Source organism: Dendrobates tinctorius, unplaced genomic scaffold (genome assembly GCF_039654945.1).
Source record: "Dendrobates tinctorius isolate UK_male_01 unplaced genomic scaffold, ASM3965494v1 ptg000147l, whole genome shotgun sequence".
Classification (NCBI taxonomy): Eukaryota; Metazoa; Chordata; class Amphibia; order Anura; family Dendrobatidae; genus Dendrobates; species Dendrobates tinctorius.
Window position 1 is genome coordinate 15,969,765 of NW_027361814.1, and position 25,708 is coordinate 15,995,472.

General features: G+C 45.0%; 1 protein-coding gene across 1 annotated transcript in view; it reads left to right on the plus strand.

Annotated features, from left to right (window-relative positions):
* The window catches only part of LOC141049750 (alpha-2-macroglobulin-like protein 1), a 160,939-nt gene that overhangs the window by 74,729 nt on the left and 60,502 nt on the right, over positions 1-25,708 (plus strand). The window contains 7 exon segments of the mRNA XM_073546477.1: positions 4,688-4,808; positions 17,069-17,190; positions 21,063-21,114; positions 22,439-22,522; positions 22,646-22,822; positions 24,944-25,019; positions 25,375-25,531. Of these exon segments, the coding sequence (XP_073402578.1) occupies positions 4,688-4,808; positions 17,069-17,190; positions 21,063-21,114; positions 22,439-22,522; positions 22,646-22,822; positions 24,944-25,019; positions 25,375-25,531 (789 nt within the window).

A 25,708-nucleotide genomic window follows, 5' to 3' on the forward strand; every position in this document is an offset into this window, starting at 1 on the left:
TTGAATTTCTGCAGACACTTGTGGACAGTTTTGGATTGTGTGAGGCCCACTGATATCTGAGCGCTATGTGACAGGCTCGTTGGCACAGTTGTGACAAAAGTGACGAGAGGATAAGGGAGATTTTGAATTTCTGCAGACACTTGTGGACAGTTTTGGATTGTGTGAGGCCCACTGATATCTGAGCGCTATGTCACAGGCTCGATGGCACAGCTGTGACAAAAGTGACGAGAGGATAAGGGAGATTTTGAATTTCTGCAGACACTTGTGGACAGTTTTGGATTGTGTGAGGCCCACTGATATCTGAGCGCTATGTGACAGGCTCGATGGCACAGCTGTGACAAAAGTGACGAGAGGATAAGGGAGATTTTGAATTTCTGCAGACACTTGTGGACAGTTTTGGATTGTGTGAGGCCCACTGATATCTGAGCGCTATGTGACAGGCTCGATGGCACAGCTGTGACAAAAGTGACGAGAGTATAAGGGAGATTTTGAATTTCTGCAGACACTTGTGGACAGTTTTGGATTGTGTGAGGCCCACTGATATCTGAGCGCTATGTCACAGGCTCGATGGCACAGCTGTGACAAAAGTGACGAGAGGATAAGGGAGATTTTGAATTTCTGCAGACACTTGTGGACAGTTTTGGATTGTGTGAGGCCCACTGATATCTGAGCGCTATGTCACAGGCTCGATGGCACAGCTGTGACAAAAGTGACGAGAGGATAAGGGAGATTTTGAATTTCTGCAGACACTTGTGGACAGTTTTGGATTGTGTGAGGCCCACTGATATCTGAGCGCTATGTGACAGGCTCGATGGCACAGCTGTGACAAAAGTGACGAGAGGATAAGGGAGATTTTGAATTTCTGCAGACACTTGTGGACAGTTTTGGATTGTGTGAGGCCCACTGATATCTGAGCACTATGTGACAGGCTCGATGGCACAGCTGTGACAAAAGTGACGAGAGGATAAGGGAGATTTTGAATTTCTGCAGACACTTGTGGACAGTTTTGGATTGTGTGAGGCCCACTGATATCTGAGCGCTATGTCACAGGCTCGATGGCACAGCTGTGACAAAAGTGACGAGAGGATAAGGGAGATTTTGAAATTCTGCAGACACTTGTGGACAGTTTTGGATTGTGTGAGGCCCACTGATATCTGAGCGCTATGTGACAGGCTCGATGGCACAGCTGTGACAAAAGTGACGAGAGGATAAGGGAGATTTTGAATTTCTGCAGACACTTGTGGACAGTTTTGGATTGTGTGAGGCCCACTGTTATCTGAGCGCTATGTCACAGGCTCGATGGCACAGCTATGACAAAAGGGACTAGAGGATAAGGGAGATTGGATTGCTTTTAAAAAAGCAGTTTGCGGAGCAGTGGGTAAACAGCAATGCCAGCCTGTCAGGAAGCCTTAAAAGGCAGCCCAACAACCAACACCACTGATAAACCACAATATAGCCTCCCCTTGCACTGCACACACACAGTGACTGGTGTGTTGTGCAGGCCAAATTGCTAGCAGCAGAAGCAGTTTTTTTTCTTCTCAGGACAAAAAAAAAAAATTGGGATTGCTTTTAAAAAAGCAGTTTGCGGAGCAGTGGGTAAACAGCAATGCAGGAATGTCAGGAAGCCTTAGAAGGCAGCCCAACAACCAACACCACTGATACACCACTATATAGCCTCCCCTTGCACTGCACACACAGTGACTGGTGTGTTGTGCAGGCCAAATCGCTAGCAGCAGAAGCAGTTTTTTTGTCTTCTTCCCTGCCTAACGCTCTCCCTACAGAATCAGCAGCAACCTCTCCCTATACTGAGATCAGCAGAAGTAAGATGGCGGTCGGCGTGCACGCCCTTTTATACCCCCTGTGACGCCCACCAAAGCAAGTCAATCACTTGCATGCCCTTCTGAAAGATGGTGGTGACCCCTGCCTATGTCATCACGTTGCCCACAGTGTCCGTGGATCCTGATTGGCTGAAAAAGAGCGCAAAACAAACTTTTGAAACGCGACTTTGGCGCATAAGTCGCCGACCTTGTGGCCGACCTCATCCTAGGGTCGGGTTTCGTTTCATGAAACCTGACTTTGCCAAAAGTCGGCGACTTTTGAAATTTTTCGACCCGTTTCGCTCAACTCTAGTGATATCCATGTCGCAGATAGTGAGTGTGATACAGGGAGACTGCACTGAGCCAGTGACAGAGGTAGTGAACACATAAAGTTCTCAGCCACAGACATTTCTTCTGTATCCTGATTTACCATTTTTATGTTTGCGGGCTTTGTCATAGACAGAGGAGACTTGTTGTGCGCTGATTTGCAGACAGCTGCAAAATGGTTCCCTTTTCCACATTTACTGCATGTTTGTCCCATAGTTGGACATTTGTTCAGGTGATGAGGGAAATCTTGTCCACATCTGTAGCACTTCTTCTGTTTCGGGGCTTGCTTGTCTTGTGCACTTTTATGTTTGAGATTATGCACATGTAGATTATCCCCATTCTCCATTGCGGTGGCCTGATGATCTGCTAACTCTATAGCACGGGCCATCTTGAGTAAATCATGCAGAGAGAGATCCTGCTGCAGAGCTTTACGCCTTATGTTATTAGACGAGCAGGTGACAATTACTTGAGTTAGGATTTCATCATCTACATCCGTAAATGCACATCCATGTGCTAGCGCTTTTAGCCTTGTGACATATGGATTCTTCTGGAAGCTGCATAGTAATCCTGAACTTGTATCTTTCATATCTGATGTTCTGTTTGGGGTTGAAGTAGTCAGTGAGAGCTTTGGTGCAGTTGCTGTACGTGTCTGTCTCTGCTGCAGGTAACGTGCTGTATATATCATAGACTCCTGTGCCCGCGCAGTGCAGGAACACGGCTCTCTTTCTTTTCTCCACTTTTATGTCCATAGCTTCCAGGAAGTTCTCAAACCGGTTTAGCCATTTTCTCCAGTTATGAGAGAGATTAATGACATCAGTCATATCAAACTGTGGGAACGTGTGCAAGTAGTCAGCCATGATGGAGTCTCTCAGTGGCGCTGGCGTGTGAAGCGGTAAAGCAGGGGATAGTACTCACAGCAGCAGGTGATTGCATCCCATCCTCGTCACCAGTTGTAATGTCCACACGGTATAAGGAATTCAAGAGAGAACACTTTAACTGTATTTTATTCTTCTCCTTCTTCCTCCGGCACACAGCATAACATTTCTCTCATCAGGCTAGACTGAAACTGAAACTTCTCTGACCCACTTCCAGTCTATAACTTTCAAGTCACAAGACTTCCTTTTCTTAAAGAGACAGGTCAAATCATTATACAATACATAAGCCATTCGCTTTTTTTTTCGGTTGACATAGCTTGAGGGCTTGACAGTTGCAGAATGTATTTATTGTACGGGTTAATTCACTTTATATTTTGATAGACCAGACATTTATGGAGGAACAAATACTAATTATGCTTTTTCTTACTTATTTCTAAACTTGGAAAAGGAGGTTATTTAAAACTTTTACATTTTGTTTATATTTTTTAAAACTTTTTTATTTCTTACTTTATTTTTTTTCACCACAGTATTGTTGGTATATACTGGTACGGTGCATGTTCAATTCCTGAGCCTGCTTCCTACATTTGTACACAAAGTAGGGCATGCCATTACGTCCTACGTTGAGAATAGGTTAAAAAAAGACATCCATAAATTAGTGATAAAAATAAAAAGGAATTAAATCTCACTGTTTTGCAGTCTGCAGGAATTCCTGCATGGCCCAGAAAAAAAAAACTTTGACAGACTTGAACTGAGGTCTCCGGGTTCATTTCCTCCAGATTATTTCATTCTGGACAGTACATGACAGCAGAACTAAGAGTAATAGAGGGCTGGAGGGCTGGAGGGTTAGTTCTGCTCAAGTCAGTTGCCTAACATCCAGTGTCAAAAGTGGTCTGAAGTTTGAGCAGTCAAAAGGGATAAATGGAGAGAATTCTTTATATATTTCTAGATGTGATTTTAATATGAGACTGTATGAAGAAATGTAACAGGTCAATATTAAAGGCAAAGTCTTTGAGATTTTTTTTGTTTGTACTGTGTGTTTCCCTTTAAGGAAATTCAACCATAGTTTTTGCAGTTACCGAGTTTCCCCAAAAATAAAACCTACCCTGAAAATAAACCCTGGCATGTTTTAACCGGATTTTTGAAGTATGCTTGAAATATAAGGCCTACTCCAAAAATAAGTCCTAGATACAGTCAGAGTCAGTGTTATGGGGAGAGGGCAGCAAGGTGTCCAATTGCCAAGGGTCCCCACTCTCTTAGGGCACCCAAAGTTTCTATTCCGATGTTAAGACTGCTTAAGAACCATTGGTAACATCAAGGTCATATGACAACGGTCACCAAAGGTCTTTTAAATGCAGGAGTCTAGAGGAAATAAAGAGGAGACAGGCTGGTAGATACTGTATGTGCTGTGCTGTGTGTGCGTGTGTGCGCATGTATATACATGTGCATGTGCAGTGTATGTGTGACAAAATGATTATATTTGAATAAATGTTGATTTTTTTTTTTTTTGTTCAATAATTTTTGTGGATTGTTGTTCATGGATAAAAAAGATATCCCCTGAAAATAAGCCCTTATCCAGCATTCAGAGTAAAAGATAGTGTAATACCATAGAACTATCATTTTCCATACATCATAGAAATCACGCTTCCCTATTTTATCTGCATGGACCAGGTAACCGTGTCTCTTTCTGACCTGAAGAATTACCCATCTGTCGGCAACAAGGAGCAGTCACAATGCCTCTGTGAAGACCAGTTTGCGAGTTTTACATGGAACATATCGGCTTCAGAACCAGGTACAATGGAGTTGAAAAATGTACAATATTGATAGTTATTCAAGTAGTTTGATTTATTAGCTGTAAATTATCGGAAAAGGAGGGAAGAATGAAAAGAAATCAAATAGGCTATGATTAAAAATGCGTGACTGCTTTCTTCTAGAACAGTCCTACACCTGTGTATGGGTTGTGTCTGGTGTTGCAGCTCAGCTCTGTTATCTTGAATTAATCTGAGTTGCATAAAACACACAATCATAAGATATGTGTGGTGCTCCTTTAAGGAAAAAGTAGCCATGTTTTTCTAATTCTAAACAGCCCCTTTAAAGAGGACCTTTCACTGGAGATTAATATTAAACAATTTTTCTTCTGGGCCACTCTGTTCCAAAGTTATGCCCTTCCTTGTACAAAAAGTGCAAATTTCCCATCCAAGCGACTGGGCGTGTACCACAGAACATCTCTGTGGGTGCAACCGTGTTTTAATTGGCCAATGTGTCACAGGATAAAATTCAAACGCTCACAGAGAATCTCTATGGTATGCCTCGTTCTGGCTCTCGTAGACTGACACTGAGAAGTGACTTCCGGTGCGCCCAACAAACACTGGGGTGATCTGGCAGATCATAGCTGGTAAAAGATGACCGAAGCATCACCGAGATGGCAATTGGTAAGTAGAGTTGAGCGAAACAGGTCGAACAATTTCAAAAGTCGCGGACTTTTAGCAAAGTCGGGTTTCATGAAACGAAACCCGACCCTAGGATGAGGTCGGCCACGAGGTCGGCGACTTACGCGCCAAAGTCGCATTTCAAAAGTTTGTTTAGCGCTCTTTTTCAGCCAATCAGGATCCACGGACACTGTGGGCAACGTGATGACATAGGCAGGGGTCACCACCATCTTTCAGAAGGGCATGCAAGTGATTGGCTTGCTTTGGTGGGCGTCACAGGGGTTATAAAAGGGCGACCGCCATCTTACTTCTGCCGATCTTAGCATAGGGAGAGGTTGCTGATTCTGTAGGGAGAGCGTTAGGCAGGGAAGAAGAAAAAAAAACTGCTTCTGCTGCTAGCGATTTTGCCTGTGCAACACACCAGTCACTGTGTGTGCAGTGCAAGGGGAGGCTATATTGTGGTGGATCAGCGGTGTTGGTTGTTAGGCTGCCTTCTAAGGCTTCCTGACAGCTGCATTGCTGTTTCCCCACTGCTCTGCAAACTGCTTTTTTAAAAGCAATCCCAATTTTTTTTTTTGTCCTGCTGAGGTACTGAGCGTGCATTTATTCACACCATACAGCGGTGTACGCTCCTCACACAGTACCGTGTAACGGCTGTTATCACAGCCACAGTGAAGCTATCTGTGTGTCACTGTGGAAGGATAAGGGGAGGACTTGTTCCGTTCTTACAGACCTACACTCTAGGGAGATTCCTATTCTGCCCAATTCTACAATTCACTTTTTTCACACCTGTGCCATCGAGCCTGTGACATAGCGCTCTGATATTCAGTGGGCCTCACACAATCCAAAGGTGTCCAGTGTCCACAAGTGTCTGCAGAAATTCAAAATCTCCCTTATCCTGTAGTCACTTTTTTCACACCTGTGCCATCGAGCCTGTGACATAGCGCTCTGATATTCAGTGGGCCTCACACAATCCAAAAGTGTCCAGTGTCCACAAGTGTCTGCAGAAATTTAAAATCTCCCTTATCCTGTAGTCACTTTTTTCACACCTGTGCCATCGAGCCTGTGACATAGCGCTCTGATATTCAGTGGGCCTCACACAATCCAAAAGTGTCCAGTGTCCACAAGTGTCTGCAGAAATTCAAAATCTCCCTTATCCTGTAGTCACTTTTTTCACACCTGCTGCATCGAGCCTGTGACATAGCGCTCTGATATTCAGTGGGCCTCACACAATCCAAAAGTGTCCAGTGTCTACAAGTGTCTGCAGAAATTCAAAATCTCCCTTATCCTGTAGTCACTTTTTTCACACCTGCTGCATCAAGCCTGTGACATAGCGCTCTGATATTCAGTGGGCCTCACACAATCCAAGTGTCCAGTGTCCACAAGTGTCTGCAGAAAATCTAAATCTCCCCTGTCCTATAGACACCTTGTACCTTGTTTTACATTACTATATAGTTTGTTGGATTTTGTCTACATTTCTAATAAAAATGAGGAAGGCTGGTGGAAGAGGCCGTGGAATTGGGCGGGGGTTTGCAGCTGGTAATGATGGTGTTGGTGGTGGATCTGATGGTAGTGGCAAAAGCAAAATAGGACCGAATGCAGGAGGTGTTGAGCCTGCGTCATCGTCTGGCTCCATAAGGCTTCAAAGGCTTAGTTTTCTAGGAGTTGGCAAACCGCTTTTAACGCCAGAGCATCAGGAAAAAGTTTTGTCTTACATTGCTGACTCAGCCTCCAGCTCTATCGCCTCCTCTTCTTCAGTTGTAAAAAGTAAAAGCACTGAGTCGTCATTGGAGGCTCATGTTCATGAACCACACCTTTCCTTGTGTCCTTCACCCCAACCAAGATTGAAGGATGACGCAGGCCATACTACTGATTACTCCATGGATCTGTTTTCACATACCATGCCTGGATTATCAAGTGAAATGGTGAATTACCCAGGCCAAGATGAATCTGACATGGAGTGCACTGATGCACAGCCGCTGATAGATGATTCTGCTGGTACATTCACTCAGAGCACTACATTGTCCTCGCAGTGTACAGAGCCAGATTCTGACCCTGATGAGACTCAGGTGCCCCTTCCCGCACACTATACCACCATACACGGTGACACAGAGGAAGGTGCACATGACATTGAAGAGGAGGTGATGGATGACCCAGTTGTTGACCCAGATTGGCATCCATTGGGGGAAGAAGGTGCTGCTTCCAATAGCTCAGATGAGGAGCATCCACAGCAGACATCGACATCGCAACAGCTGTTATCTGGCAGGTCCGGAGCACTCCAAAGACAGGTTCCAAAAATCAAAAGAGTTGCTGGACAGCTTGTCCAGAGGGTCAAAACATCACAGAGTGCTAGGCCGCAAAATGTCTGCCAAAGTAGGAAGAGTGTAGTGTGGCACTTTTTTGAACAAAATCCTCATGATCAGGCCAAGGTTATCTGTAAGGCTGGTTTCACATTAGCGCTTTTTAAGCGCACACACGTCAAAAGTGCGCAGCACAGGTCGAAGCGCAACTAGCGCACGGCTTGCGCACGATCTGCGCACCCTATGCTAAAGTTAGGGTGCGCCGATCGCAGGCGCCGCTGTGCGCTAGGAGGCGGCGCAACAAGCAAGGGGCGGGCACGCTGGGCAGAGAGCCGGCTCGGGGGCGGAGCTACCCCCGGCCGTGCGTGCGCTTAAAAAGCGCTAATGTGAAACCAGCCTAAGAAGTGCGCAAAGACCTTTAGCCGAGGGAAAAATCTGAAAAATTTGAATACCAGTTGCATGCTTAGACATTTAACCAGCATGCACTTGCAAGCGTGGACACAACACCAAACCTCAAGTGCCACATGTGCAACTGATCACAAAGAAGGTAGTCAGCAATGCTACATTGTTTCCCCCACTGTAAGCCCACCAGTTAGCACAGCAGCAAATGTTGAGGTGTCGTTGCAAGGCCACAGCAGTCAGGGAATCCCACTGTTATATCAACGAAATACTGAATCTAGGCCATCAGAAAGAACACCAACTCCATCACCATCATCAACCCTCTTTCAGTCCGCCCTGTCCACCACTACTTCCACCATATGCAGCTCTCAAGTCCAGCTCACCCTCCCAGACACTAAGAGTAGGTCAAGAAAGTACTCAGTCTCTCATCCGCGTACACTGGGTTTGAACGCCCACATTGCCAAACTAATCTCGTTTGAGATGATGTCCTATCGATTGGTGGAAAGCGCAGCTTTCCGCGAACTCATGGCCTATGCAGTACCACGCTATGACCTACCCAGTCGCCACTTCTTCTCTCGCAAAGCCATCCCAGCCCTCCACCATCATGTGAAAGACCGCATTGTCCATGCACTCAAGCAGTCAGTGAGTGGAAAGGTGCACCTCACAACTGATGCATGGTCCAGTCGGCATGGCCAGGGCCGTTACGTGTCCATCACTGCGCACTGGATTAATGTGGTGGATTCAGGGTCCACAGGGGACAGCGGTGGTGGGACAGTGCTGCCTAGCCCACGGTATAGGAAACAGTTGGCTGTAGGCGTTCCACCCTCCTCCTCCTCCTCCTCCTCCAGAAGCGAAAGCTCGTCCACAGAGCGCAGTCGTACGAGCACTCCATCTGCAGCTGCCACTGTTGCACACGAGGTGTCCCCCTATCGAGCAGCTAGTGGAAAGCGTCAGCAGGCTGTGTTGCAGATGATGTGTTTGGGCGACAGACACACCGCCGAGGTGCTGGCCGAGTACTTGAAGCGACAAACTGAGTCATGGCTGGGCAGTGTACATCTTGAGGCAGGCAAGGTAGTTAGTGATAACGGCCGTAATTTTGTGGCAGCCATAGCCCTTTCAAAACTCAGCCACATACCTTGCTTGGCTCACACCTTGAACCTGGTGGTGCAGTGCTTCCTCAAAAATTATCCGGAGTTAACAGCCCTGCTCCATAAGGTGCGAAAACTGTGCGCGCACATCCGCCGGTCGCCTGTACACTCCGTTCGTATGCAGAAGCTGCAGCGATTGCTCCACCTTCCCAACCACCGCCTCATTATCGACATTGCAACAAGGTGGAACTCCACCCTGCACATGGTGGAGCAGCTGTGCGAGCAGAGGCAGGCCATAATGCATTTGTGGGAGGATACACGGCCAGGCACTTTGAGAGCAGACATGGAGTTGACAGGTGTGCAGTGGTCGAAGCTGAAAGACCTCTGTAAAGTCCTTCAGTGTTTTGAGGAATGCACACGGCTGGTAAGCGCAGACGACGCCATCCTAAGCATGAGCATCCCACTTATGCGTCTGCTCATGCAAACTTTGACGCACCTCAAGGAGCAGGCGTCTGCAGCCAATGTTGACGAGGAGGAAGAGGTGGAGGGAATCCTTGATGACATTCAGCCATTGTCTGCTCAGGGACCTCTCCTGGACGAGTTGGAGGAAGAAGAGAAGGAGGAGGATGATGATGGGGATGATTACTTAGGGGAGGAGGATGCATCTCGTGGGGCAAGTGAAAATGTTGGCGTGGCAAGGTCTGGTACAGGGTTTGTGCGTGACTGGAGGGATGTGGATTTGCCAGAAAGTGCTCCTCCAACCAGCACTCGCAGTGCATCATTGACACCGGGAACATTGGCCCACATGTCAGATTATGCCTTGCGGATCCTAAAAAGGGACCCCCGCATTGCCAAAATGATGAACGATGACGACTACTGGTTGGCCAGCATCCTGGATCCACGCTATAAAGGCAAATTACAAAACATCATGCCACAGGAGAACCTTGACCTAATATTGGCTAATAAACAAGCAACTCTGGTAAATCGGTTGCTTGAGGCATTCCCAGCACACAGCAGCGGTGATGGTTCTCACACGAGCCGTACGGGCCAGGGGCAGCTTGGCAGAGGTGTTCATGGTGCACACAGCAGAAGTGGCGTTGGAGACAGGGGTTTCATGACAATGTTGTGGACTGATTTTTCAAGTACCGCTCACACAACTGGTAATACTGCATCGATGGAAAGTGACAGGAGACAGCAGTTGTCAACTATGGTTACAAACTACTTTTCCTCCCATATCGATGTTCTCCCACACAGGTCATTCCCCTTTGACTATTGGGCCGCTAAACTGGACACCTGGCCTGAATTGGCACAATATGCCTTACAGGAGCTCGCTTGCCCAGCTGCAAGTGTGCTATCGGAAAGAGTCTTCAGTGCAGCTGGATCAATCCTGACAGAAAAAAGGCCCCCTCTGTCAACCCAAAATGTGGATGATCTAACCTTCATTAAAATGAACCATGCATGGGTTTCCAAGGATTTTGTCCCACCTTCCCCTGATGACACATAGGGTGACAGAAAAATGGCTTGCTTTGGTCCACCTCTTCCTGGGACTTGACCTATTTCGCCTTTTGCATCAGCTGAATGTCCAACATCAACATATGCCACTTTCTAAAACTCCCTAACTGTGCAGCCTCCCCCCCCCACATGGCCGGGGTCACCACCTAGCGCACGACACCGTGCGAGTGCCGTTGCCCTGGACAGGTGGGTAGGCCGACTCTTGGGCGCGGGCACTGGCACAGGGTCCCTCATAGTGCAATCAAGTGTCTCGGACGGTGGTGGTGCACACCCGCCGTCAGACACACCGCCGTACTATGAGGGGCCCAATGCCAGTACCGACGCCCACGAGTGGGCCCCCCTTGCTTGGGCAGGGCCCCAGCATTTGCAATCTTTACCTCTCCCTGCTCCTCCGCTGTGTAGTCTGGGCCATCAAATCCATACTGTGCCTGACACCGTCTGAGCCTGCCTCCTGATGTATAGACATATCTTTTGAATGTGTACGCTATCCATACATGTTATCTGGGGATACGGTACCCTTTCTCACCTTTGTACAATCACGTGCAAGCCATACTGGGCCTAACACCGTCTGAGCCTGCCTCCTGATGTATAGACATATCTTTTGAATGTGTACGCTATCCATACATGTTATCCGGGGATACAGTACCCTTTCTCACCTTTGTGCAATCACTTGCAAGCCATACTGGGCCTAACACCGTCTGAGCCTGCCTCCTGATGTATAGACATATCTTTTGAATGTGTACGCTATCCATACATGTTATCCGGGGATACGGTACCCTTTCTCACCTTTGTGCAATCACTAGAGTTGAGCGATACCGTCCGATACTTCAAAGTATCGTATCGGATGGTATCGGCCGATCTTTAAAAAAAGTATCGGTATCGCCGATTCCGATACCGGAAGTCCCATTCAAGTCTATGGGACTTCCGGTATCGGAATAAGAAAAACCCTTTCCTGCCCTTGTACAGCCTCTCTGGGGTCTGTACGGGCCTTTCGGGGGGCTGTGCCGGCCTGCCAGGGGGTCTGTGCAGGCTCCGGTGGTCTGTGCCGGCCTGCCGGTGGTCTGTGCAGGCTCCGGGGGGCTGTGCCGGCCTGCCGGGGGGCTGTGCCGGCCTGCCGGGGGGCTGTGCCGGCCTGCCGGGGGGCTGTGCAGGCTCCGGGGGGCTGTGCCGGCCTGCCGGGGGGCTGTGCCGGCCTGCCGGGGGGCTGTGCAGGCTCCGGGGGGCTGTGCCGGCCTGCCGGGGGGCTGTGCTGGCCTGCCGGGGGGCTGTGCCGGCCTGCCGGTGGTCTGTGCAGGCTCCGGGGGTCTGTGCAGGCATCGTCCGATGGGACTACAAGTCCCATCGGGCGATGCCTGCTACCATGACAGTGATTGACACATTAGCCAATGATGGGACAGTAGTAGTCCCATCATCCGGCTAATGTGTTAAATGTAAAAAAAAAAAAAAAAAAAAAAAAAAAATACTACATACATACTACATGCATGCTACATACATACTACATGCATGCTACATACATACTACATGCTACATACATACTACATATATACTACATACATACTACATACATGCTACATACATACTGCATACTACATACATACTACATACATACTACATACATACTGCATACTACATACATACTACATACATACTACATACATACTGCATACTACATACATACTACATACATACTACATACATACTACATGCATGCTACATACATACTACATGCATGCTACATGCATGCTACATGCATGCTACATGCTACATACATACCACATACATACTACATACATACTACATACTACATATATACTACATGCATGCTACATACATACTACATGCTACATACATACCACATACATACTACATACATACTACATACTACATATATACTACATGCATGCTACATACATACTACATGCTACATACATACCACATACATACTACATACATACTACATGCTACATACATACTACATATATACTACATGCATGCTACATACATACTACATGCTACATACATACCACATACATACTACATACATGCTACATATATACTACATGCATGCTACATACATACTACATATATACTACATGCATGCTACATACATACTACATGCTACATGCATGCTACATACATACTACATACATACTACATGCTACATACATACCACATATATACTACATACATACAATACATTCATACAATACATACATAGACATACAGTACATATAACATAGAGTAACATACTTACCAATACTTGTCACATTGTTCCCCGAAGCCATTGTCTTTTCCGGAATAAATATTAACATAACAAACCACAAAAATACTCACCCACGATCCGAAGCAGTCCACGAGTGTGTCCCACGACGATCTTGGGTAGAGAACTGCAGCATCAGATGATGCTGCCGTTCTCTACGGGCTGCAGGAATCCAATGACGGAAGGTAGGTATCCTTCCGCACTGTATTCCTCCGCCACTTAAAAAAAAAAAAGTCCCTAGTCTCACTTTATGCCATTGCTGTGTGGGAATTTCCCACGCAGCAATGGCATAAAGTGAGACTAGGGACTTTTTTTTTTTTAAGTGGCGGAGGAATACAGTGCGGAAGGATACCTACCTTCCGTCATTGGATTCCTGCAGCCCGTAGAGAACGGCAGCAACAGCTGATGCTGCAGTTCTCTACCCAAGATCGTCATGGGACACACTCGTGGACTGCTTCGGATCGTGGGTGAGTATTTTTGTGGTTTGTTATGTTAATATTTATTCCGGAAAAGACAATGGCTTCGGGGAACAATGTGACAAGTATTGGTAAGTATGTTACTCTATGTTATATGTACTGTATGTCTATGTATGTATTGTATGAATGTATTGTATGTATGTAGTATATATGTGGTATGTATGTAGCATGTAGTATGTATGTAGTATGTATGTAGCATGCATGTAGCATGTAGTATGTATGTAGCATGCATGTAGTATATATGTAGTATGTATGTAGCATGCATGTAGTATATATGTAGCATGTATGTAGTATGTATGTGGTATGTATGTAGCATGTAGTATGTATGTAGCATGCATGTAGTATATATGTAGTATGTATGTAGCATGTAGTATGTATGTAGTATGTATGTGGTATGTATGTAGCATGTAGTATGTATGTAGCATGCATGTAGTATATATGTAGTATGTAGTATGTATGTAGTATGTATGTGGTATGTATGTGGCATGTAGTATGTATGTAGCATGCATGTAGTATATATGTAGTATGTAGTATGTATGTAGTATGTATGTGGTATGTATGTAGCATGTAGTATGTATGTAGCATGCATGTAGCATGCATGTAGTATGTATGTAGCATGCATGTAGTATGTATGTAGTATGTATGTAGTATGTATGTAGTATGTATGTAGTATGTATGTAGTATGCAGTATGTATGTAGCATGTATGTAGTATGTATGTAGTATATATGTAGTATGTATGTAGCATGTAGTATGTATGTAGCATGCATGTAGTATGTATGTAGCATGCATGTAGTATGTATGTAGCATGCATGTAGCATGTATGTAGCATGTATGTAGTATGTATGTAGTATATATGTAGTATGTATGTAGCATGTAGTATGTATGTAGCATGCATGTAGTATGTATGTAGCATGCATGTAGTATGTATGTAGTATTTTTTTTTTTTTTTTAACATTTAACACATTAGCCGGATGATGGGACTACTACTGTCCCATCATTGGCTAATGTGTCAATCACTGTCATGGTAGCAGGCATCGCCCGATGGGACTTGTAGTCCCATCGGACGATGCTTGCACAGACCCCCGGACATCAGCACAGCCCCCCGGCAGGCCGGCACAGCCCCCCGGCAGGCCGGTACAGACCCCCACAGGGTGCACAGACCACCGGCAGGCCGGCACAGCCCCCCGGCAGGCCGGTACAGACCCCCACAGGGTGCACAGACCACCGGCAGGCCGGCACAGCCCCCCGGCAGGCCGGTACAGACCCCCACAGGGTGCACAGACCGCCGGCACAGCCCCCCGGCAGGCCGGTACAGACCCCGGGTAGTCAACACAGCCCCCCGGCAGGCCGGCACAGCCCCCCGGCAGGCCGGCAGAGACCCCCGGAAGGCCCGAAATGACGGCGCATCATGATGCGCACACACCGCGCATCATGATGACGTCAAGCCGTCAATCAACTTTGAACTTCCGATTCCGATGCCGAATTCCGATATTGAAAAAATATCGGAAGTCGGTATCGGAATTCCGATACAGCAAGTATCGGCCGATACCCGATACTTGCGGTATCGGAATGCTCAACACTAGCAATCACGTGTAATCCATACTGGGCGTGAGAACGGCTGGCGAGCTGTTAAGCAAGCTACAGCACCTATGGTTTGCACACGTAAGTTTTTCATTTTTTCAGGAATGTCCGTTAGGCCTAATTCCGGAACTGCGGTTGACCTGCACTTACTGGGAAATCATCGTTCGCGAGTAATAATTGTAATCAGTGATCCCCATCACTAACGTTGTTCAGCGGGTTATCTGCACCTGTAAGCGACAAACGCTGGCCTTTTCAGTGTAGCGCACATGCAGCCACGGACATGTAAGGGCATGACACACCAGTTATTGGCCAATCTCATGTGCCAGAGCCTCACGTGTCCCTCTAGTAAGCCGGACTCGGACCGCGGGGCATGACGGAGTCTCGTTCGTTAACGGAATTAAGCTTGCAATGTGTGCATCTGTTCTGTAGCTGGCATGGTTGAGGTTGCCCGTGTTGAGTCAAATTACGCCGTAGGCTCCACTCCTGGTGGTGCCCTTCTGGACATTCCTTTAAGGTTCAGCTTTGCAACCATACTGCCCACGTAAAACAAACACTTTGCCTTCATGAACGCTGTTTGGAGGGTCATGACTCGTGGGAATATCGCCGCCCAATCAGTTAACCTGCTAGAGAGATCCTTCGTTGCTCCCAAGCATGACATCACACTCCCTAGGAGGAAGGTAATGCCACTGTGGCGACCGTACTCCTGGGGGCGACACAAGTGCACTGATGCCCAGCCACTGCTCGATGAATCTGCTGGTACATTGACCCAGACCACTACATTCCCCTCGCACGCTACACGGCCTGAATCTGACCCTGATGAAACTCAGGTTACCCTTCCCATATACAGTTCCATCTTACACGGTGACAAAGAGGAAGCTGCAGATGAAAGTGCAGGTTCGGCCCACCCGCCATCAGACACACCACCGTACTATCAGGGGCCCTGTGCCAGTGCCGTCGCCAACGAGTGGGCCCCCCCTGCTTGCTCAGGATCACAGCACTTGCAAGGTTGAAATACTGTGCAGTGAGATGGAAGATGGGGACGACGAGGAGTCCAGACTAGTACAGGGATTCCCTAGCGAGGAGACTTATTTGATTGTTTTCAATGTTGGGACAGCAATTTTTGGGGAGCACTATACTCTGGAGAATGATAGATGGGGCCCACCATACACTGGAACATTCCAAAGGTGGACATCAGACACTGGAGCAGCATTTACAGGGCCCATTATACACTAGAGCATTAGAAATGGGGCCCATTATGTTTGGAGCATTATTTGGGCCCATAAGGCAGTGGAGCTTCATCCATGGGGACCAACATATACTGTAGCATTATGTGGAGCACATCATATACTGTTTCAAACATTATATGGGACCAGTGATTCTGTATGGAGAAATAGATGGGCCTCGTCATGAGATGTAAAAAGTGAAGTATTTTTCATTGTACTATACCGCTATTTCTCTGCCGTATCGGAGCATGATGAGTTGTGGTATGTGTTAAAGGGGCGCTCTTTCGCCCAGGGCACATGAAAACCTGGAGCCAGCCCTACTCCCCCACAACTTTAGCCAAATAACCCCCATTTTTCAGTGCGTAACTTGTATTATGAAGTTAATTAAGGTTGACAAGCTTAAGTAAGAAGAATTGATGCTTTTGGCATTCAAATGAGCACTGTAGGTGTGTTTCCTGTCCTCCTCTCACTGCCGACTTTTATTCCCCATTGACTTACATTGGGTTTCGTGTTTCGGGACGACCCCGACTTTTCCCTATAATCGGCCGATCTTGCTCGACCCGACTTTTGGAAAAGTCGGGTTTCACGAAACGAAACTCGACCATAAAAAAACAAAAGTCGCTCAACTCTATTGGTAAATATTTTACTACAGGCAGGGAAGAGACCTTAGTGATACCATTCCCGCTGTGAAATAATAAAAAATTCTGGAGTGGTGCTTTAAGGCAGTTTTATGATTTCTACTCGATCGATTAACATCTGAACCTAATCTTCTTCTACTGTAAGGTAACATTCAGGTCAGTGTGAGAAGTACTGCTATTGAGCTTGAAGGAGGATGCACAGACTACGTCCAAATTGTGGGAAAGGATGAAAAAGAAGACATTGTCGAGAAAAATATCTTAGTAAAGGTGTGTGGAATACTATATATCTCGGATTTAATATTTTTACATTTTAACTAGGCATAATACATGAGATGTATGACAGCTGCATACAAGCTATGGATATTGGGCCCTACTGTACTTTTACATGCCTGATTATATACAGAGACATACAGTTTTTTCTATTTGAGTGCATATGAATGATCCTGTATTACAGAGGTATTCTCCCATGAGAGGAGAATATCTCCATCCTAAAGTCCTGCATAAAAGTATGGTTTTACACGTTTCCATATTTTCCTAGTATAAAACATAAGGCTTCATATACACATTAGAGCCATGTAGCCTCTGATGGGCACCCACAGCCTTAAAGTAAGGTGTATAAGCCCTAAGGATTCTTTTTTTTTGCCACCAGAGACATTATTTTAGCTAGATTATTTATACATTTTTAGACCATGTTAGCGTATTGCATGTTTGACAATTTTCTCAAAGTACCCAAGAGTTCGAAAGTCTTATTAGCACCACTGAAACCTTCAGGAAGGCAGTGTTTCATCAGGAGGAGCCCCAGAATCCAAATGTATATTCAGGGAGCATGTATCAGGACGTGGGATCGGCAAGTAGGGGTGTAGTGTGAAGAAAAGGCAGGGTCATGAAAAATTTTACAGCAACCAATAATCTCTTGGAAGCTCATCCCTCAAACATGGCAAAAAGGACTCGCTGTCCTCTGTTACTATGGGTGGTAGAAATTTTTGTATACCCCTCATATATGTCAACATGGGTGTGCTATGTTGTTTGTTTTTGAAAAAGAGCTCGGTGCAAGCACAAAACACGCAAAAATAAAAACTACGAAATTACCATTCAACTCTGGAACTGCTTCCTTCATAAAGTAATGTGGTCTAAAGTCATATCTCTTGTTTCTATTAACATATCACATAGATTGAGATTAAACACAAACATTCAGTTTCGTACCAATCTGCCTCTCTCTTGAGAAGCGTCCGTACACTTTTCTGAATCTGGTCCCGGCTCCTGGACCCCAAAAGCATCAGCTGATTTGTTTAGCTAATAAACAAAGAGAGGCTCTTACTGGCTAGTCAAGTCTTCAGACATTTTTGGCTAACCTATTCTGTGACTGGACCTATGCACCATGACTGTGTCTGAGCCTGCAGATGCGTCGTCAGTCAGACAATGTTGCCTCTACTCTGCAAATTACTGAAAGATGATTATATTTGGAGGAAGGGCTCAATTTGTATCTTTACTGAGGGGTCCCATAAATTCTGTATACACCATTGAAACACATCTTTGCCACTGATCTCAGACTTGGTAACTACTGACAACTACTGACAGTTGTCACCTAACTAGTCAAAAGGCCCAAATATCTCCTCACAGCAAGGTATCTCCATAGCTTTTCATTACCAGGCGTAAAATTGGGGAGCAACAGGGTTTTACCCGATGGTACACATGAAAAGAATATAGAAATCTTGCTTACCTAGTGAGTTGTGATCACACAACCCTTTTATGAGCAAATTGAACCAGCTGCCACAAGCCAGGGGTTAAAAAACAGGATAATATTCAATTGGGATATATAGATGGTTTTCTTCATTGCTAGTGAAGTTCCACAGATTAACCAAAACATACAGGATAAAGGAACATGCAATTTTTAATATTTATGCGTTTCAAAGTTATCCAATGTCTTCCTCAGGATAAATAGTGACAGTAAGAAGATTAACAGACAAACAACCGGTCTTATGTGGTCCACTAGTCTTTGCTATGGTCCATTAGAGGACCATATAAGATGGGTTGTTTGTCTGTGGATCTTTTTACTGTGGTTATATTCGGAGGAAGAAGTTGGATAACGTTGAAAAGCGTAGATAATAAAAACGTCATGTTCCTTCATCCTGTATGTGTCATGGGATTACTGCAACAATGTGGAGCTAGAAGACCGCAGCGTCTGATTGCTCCTACTCTGGCGCTGAGTAGAAGCACTTCTTCTTTTAAATGTGTTTATTCCTTCTGGCAGAACAGCAGTTAATCGGCCATGTTGGAAATCTCTGTGCTCACAGCTGAGCTCGATTAGCCACTCCTTTCCACTTTATAGTCTGGGCTCTGTTAGAAATCCTTGTCAGAGCTAGCATTTGCTGCATGGCTAATGGAGGGAGAGGAATTCTTATGAGAAGAAGAGTTGGAGGAGTTACCTGTGACTGTTTCTTGGTTTGTATGTGTGGTAATTCCCTATCCTTCTCTAATTTGGTTTATTCCCCTACCTTCATGCCCCAGTGCATTCCTCTTGTGATGGTTATGTGTGACTGGACACACCGCCTCCAGCAGGGCGAATTTCTCTGACACACGTGACCCTGGATACACCGCCTCCTGTAGGGCGAATTTAAATAATATAACGTGCAGCCGCATACATCGCCTCCAGCAGGCGAATTTCAGAATTACACGTGTAACTGGATACACCGCCTCCAGCAGGGCGAATTTAAATAATAAAGGGAAACACCAGGGAAACCGATACAATGGAGGGCCCTGCGATAGGGAACGTGGACATGGAGACCTCCTGCACTTCCCTGAGTCAGTGTCTCTACACTCCTAACAGTCCCTATACAGGCTCCACACCTGTCGCCGAGCAGGATACCTAAAAACCCTAGCTCGCCCTGCACCTAGCCCTTTCTAGTGAAATGGATGGTGCAGAAACTAATCCCTCCACTGCACTGAAACACACAAAAGGAGAGGTACAAACAGGGATAACACCACTTAGCTTTGCTCTGTAGCTCTTGCTCCCAGCAACAGAGACCAGAATGCAGCTTTCCTCCTGAATAGCTGCTATGACACCAAGCGTTGTCAGAGCTGCAAAGAACTCCTCACTGTGGGTTCTTCCACACCAGGACTCTGACTGTGCTGCAAGGAACTCTCACTAGCTCCTTCCTCCACCAGGGATGGTTGAAAATGACCAATATCACCAACAGTGAGTGAGAGAACAAGACACTCCTATATAGTTAAACCAGAGCAATCACACCTGTTAGTGATAATCACGTGCACTAAACTAAAGTAACCAGAGTGCAATGACCCCAACGGCCACCGGGGTCAAAACTAGAACTGCAATCACCACAGTGCAATGACCCTAATTGCCACCGGGGGCAAAACTACCTTTAAGCACACAGCTTAAGGGAAAAAAAGGTTACTTGTGCATTTATCTGTCATAATCCAACACGGATCATGACACCTCTATTGTATGTGAATAAATATTTTGTATGCCTAGAGTTTTCTGTTAAACTTTGCTTGTGTTGCCTTGTTTGTCAGGTTGGTGAACTATGTTGCACAGTAACGCCCCTCTTCCCTAGGTGGGGAAAGAGAACAGACAGAGGGCTAACTCAGGAGATAAGGCAAGGGTGTAGGCCCCGGCATCTTCACCTTTAGAAGTATTCTGGGGAGAAGGGCGAGCTAGGGCACCCCCTAGTGTTAGGGACAGGGAAGGAGCACCAGGTCCTGGGTCACCCAACAACTGTGTTGTGACAATATGTTCTGGTTCATCCCTTGAACTACATCCCAATTGCATAGCTCTTTACTCACACTATGTTAACAAAAATCAAGTGACTATGCAGGGTGCTATGGGCCTCTCCAGTATAGAAAAAAACTTCAGTGCATGTGATTATTACAGGACATTATTTGCAGTGGAAACCACCAATAAAGTCAAAGGTAAGAACATTACAACCAAAGTAACAATCATTTTATATTGAAAAAACTATTTGTTATGTTATTTTGCATTATAATTAGATGACAACATTCTCTTGTTATGATTATGAAAACACAAACAGCACTGGAATTGTACGTTGCTGCAATGTTATTTATATTTGGACATTAATTCATGGTATTAATATAGTTTTTTTCTTTTTCTTTTCTTTCACCAGCCCTCTGGAATTTTAGAAGAAAATACGCAGTCACTTCTCCTGTGCCCATCAGGTAAAAAAAAATTGTTTTGGGGATTATGTTTCAGATATACTGTATATACGAGTTTCGTAAATTTTCTCATCGCTTTTAACTAAACACACAACTAAAAGCTTCTGCTGGTGTCAGTTGCAAGAAGACAGAATTTTATTTTTTAACATTAAGCCTATGTAGGAGATTTGGAGCTCTTGATAAGAAAACTAAAGCTCTAATCATGAATTTTGTAAAAGAAAAAACAAACCAGATAAGTTCCGTATAAGTAGTGCTGATCTGGGATGACAAGGACCCACCAGTAACATTTAATCTAGGGGTCTACTGTTCAGCTACATGCAAAAATAACTTGATCCTGGTACATAAATTTACTTTTGCTGCTATATAATGAATCATTAATTGATGCCTTTCTTTGTAAATATCAAATCTAGTGTTTTAGCCCCACTCATTAGCACTTCTGAACAGTGGCCCACCGGAGGATTCACCTGCTCTCCTGTGGGCCAGTCCAAGCATAAGAACAACATAATAAAAAAAATGTAAATAAATGGAGCAACATTCACTTTAAAGTTATAGACAAACCAATACTGTGAGCCAGATTACAATTGTAAAACTTCCTCTACTACTGTAGCATCTACTCTTTAACATGGAATTCACACCTTATTCTCTGACGTGAATTTAGTCACATTTTGCTTTTCAGGGGAAAAAAAGATGTCATAATAAAGCTAAAGAAATTTGTGATGACTTTTACTTCTAAACAACATAGTAACTAAGGCAAAAACACAAATAATTATGAAATAGAAATAATAAAGAAGTTATCAGGATACATTCTCTTCCAAGTCCACTTCACAGAGGTATTACCGGTAGAGATGAGCGACTTTGCCTTTTTTAGGGTCGAGTCGGGTTTCATGAAACCCGACTTTCTCAAAAGTCGAGTCGAACAAAATCGGCCGACTATCGTGAAAAGTTGAAGGTCCGACTGAAACACGAAACCCAATGTAAGTCAATGGGGAAGCAAAGTCGGCAGGGCGTGGAGGACACCTACATGCTGGACCGCTTTTTTAAAGTGCGCGAAAACTCTCTCTCTCCCCGGACGCTGCACATGTCATCTCGTTGCCCACAGTGTACATCCTTGCTTAGTGGCTGAAAAAAGTCACATGCAAGCATTCTGGCAAATCCGAGCATTCTGGGAAATCCGACTTTGGCGCTTGGGTCGTCGACCGCATGGCCGACCTCACGCTATGGACGGATTTCGCTCGGCGAAACTCGACTTTAGCGATAGTCGGCGACTTTTAAATTTGACCGAACCGTTTCACTCAGCTCTAATTACCGGAATTTCCTATTCTCTTAGGTGACAGTATAAGGAAAACGGTTACACTGGAAGTTCCAGAGAAGATGGTGCCAGATTCAGACCGAGCCCATATCACTGTTTTAGGTGAGAACAAAAGAAATAAGTAAAGAAATAGTTATATAATCTTGTCTAAATGATTGTGAAATTGTCCAATGCCATATGAAATCAGTGGGTCAGCCATGGTTTAGATTGGTTTTGTTTTGGTAGGTAACTTAATGGGCAGTGCCATTTCGAACATTGGAGAGTCGCTTGAACTTCCCTCTGGATCTGGGGTACAGAATATGGTGCATTTTATTCCAATTTCTCATATTGTAAAATATTTGGAGAGCACCAAAAAACTAACACCGAAAATAAAAGAGAAGGCTTTCACATATCTAACCAAAGGTGAGCTACATTGATAAGTGTGAGACAATAGGTTTGATGCCTGAAACTTCCAAAAACGTGCACAGATGTGCGAACAATTTGGCAATTTTACAAGTAATTTTACTCAAAATTTTGGTACAAACACATGGGCCATGCACACAGTGAACAAGTCTGAAGGACAATGTTCACACCACCAGAAGACTGAAACACAGAAAAACACAGTACTGTGATTTATTCTGTGTTTCAAAATTTTGGGAGTACATTTGATTTGAATGAATACTTCTTCGGCGCACTTAAAGACAGCAGCATTTCCCAAAGTATACAGTATTTTAACGTTCTCATAGGCAATCATTTACGATAAGGAGGCCATTAGTATGGTTTTTGGTCTCAGTGTGGCTAACGTGCATTCTCATTCCATTTATTTATAGGAAATCAATGCAAAATGTGCTCTTTCTGTACAGAGCGCCACCACAAAAAAAAGCATATACCTTGTTATATATTTTTCTTTGTAACATATCTCTATGGTGGACATATGCTTAATCAATCTATCGTATATTGTTAGCTGCCAGAGGGGGAAGGAGACTGATTCTGTCCACAGTCTGTCCCAAGCAACACAAATTAGCAGCCATTGAACAAATTGTTGCGTGATCATTTGCCTTATGACATAATTAGTTGCTGGAAAGCAAGGAATCCAACACTTTTGCTCCAAAGAAGAACTTATCTATGTCAGTCAGTAACATCAAAGAATGGATATTATAATTTATCCGGGTGACATCACTGGGATGGCATATTATGCATAATTGCAATCACATCTGGCCATTTCCAGGTTGTGGTGTGTTTTAGGCTTTTTTTTTCTGTTGTGCTGATGATATGGAGAGCTGTGAACAAGTCCTAATTTGTAACGTACACTCACTGGCCACTTTATTAGGTACACCTGTCCAACTGTGTGTTAAGACTTAATTTCTAATCAGCCAATCACATGGCGGCAACTCAGTGCATTTAGGCATGTAGACATGGTCAAGACAATCTCCTGCAGTTCAAACCGAGCATCAGTATGGGGAAGAAAGGTGATTTGAGTGCCTTTGAACGTGGCATGATTGTTGGTGCCAGAAGGGCTGGTCTGAGAATTTCAGAAACTGCTGATCTACTGGGATTTTCACGCACAACCATCTCTAGGGTTTACAGAGAATGGTCCGAAAAAGAAAAAAAATCCAGTGAGCGGCAGTTCTGTGGCCGGAAATGCCATGTTGATGCCAGAGGTCAGAGGAGAATGGGCAGACTGGTTCGAGCTGATAGAAAGGCAACAGTGACTCAAATTGCCACCCGTTACAACCAAGGTAGGCAGAAGAGCATCTCTGAACGCACAGTGCGTCGAACTTTGAGGCAGATGGGCTACAGCAGCAGAAGACCACACTGGGTACCACTCCTCTCAGCTAAGAACAGGAAACTGAGGCTACAATTTGCACAAGCTCATCGAAATTGGACAGTAGAAGATTGGAAAAACGTTGCCTGGTCTGATGAGTCTCGATTTCTGCTGTGACATTCGGATGGTAGGGTCAGAATTTGGCGTAAACAACATGAAAGCATGGATCCATCCTGCCTTGTATCAACGGTTCAGGCTGGTGGTGGTGGTGTCATGGTGTGGGGAATTTTTTCTGGGCACTCTTTGGGCCCCTTGGTACCAATTGAGCATCGTTGCAAAGCCACAGCCTACCTGAGTATTGTTGCTGACCATGTCCATCCCTTTATGACCACAATGTACCCAACATCTGATGGCTACTTTCAGCAGGATAATGCGCCATGTCATAAAGCTCGAATCATCTCAGATTGGTTTCTTGAACATGACAATGAGTTTACTGTACTCAAATGGCCTCCTCAGTCACCAGATCTCAATCCAATAGAGCATCTTTGGGATGTGGTGGAACGGGAGATTCGCATCAGGGATGTGCAGCCGACAAATCTGCGCCAACTGTGTGATGCCATCATGTCAATATGGTCCAAAATCTCTGAGGAATGCTTCCAGCACCTTGTTGAATCTCTGCCACGAAGAATTGAGGCAGTTCTGAAGGCAAAAGGGGGTCCAACCCCTTACTAGCATGGTGTACCTAATAAAGTGGCCAGTGAGTGTATTTTGCTATGCAGGTTATCTTAGACAACTGTTATTTAAGAAAGATGACGGCTCTTACAGCGTCTACCATGGTACGAACAGTAGCACATGGTACGTACTGAAGCCAAGAGTTAGGACTCTCAGAGAAAGATATTTCTGCATAAATGTGACTGCTTGTAACTTGATGGGTGTATAGTAAATATGGGGTCTCATCATGAGCAACCAGCCATGTGCAATGTGATTGTTAAACATTCTGATGTTGGGAACAACTGGCAAAAAGCATCTTCTGCAATTTAAAGGTTTTGTCCATGATTCATTTTTTTCCAACGGTTGGTAATGGTAAAAAATACAGCTGTAGTATTAACCCTTGGGAAAGATTGTCACTGTTCTCGATGGGAGAAAAAAAAATCAAATATTAAGATGTAACAATCAGTTGCTAAATGTGTAAGTCGGTCTCTTATTTTAGGCTCACGGCCTTCACGTTGAGGTCCTTCGGTCATGCTCAAGACCTTATCTACATCCAGGAGAAGCATGTTCAGGATGCTGTAAAGTGGCTCAGTAGTTTGCAGTTGCCTAGTGGATGTTTCGAAGAAGTTGGAAAAATCTTTAACAACTACTTAATGGTATCTATATCTGTCGGTTACAACATGGGGGTACTTTTTCTTATAGTGGAGACCACAAACCACTCAGGATATTTGTAAGCAGATTTGGAGCTCACAATCTATGTTCACTATCAGTATGTCTTTGGAGTGTGGGAGGAAACCGGAGAATCCGGAGGAAACCCACGCAAACACGGGGAG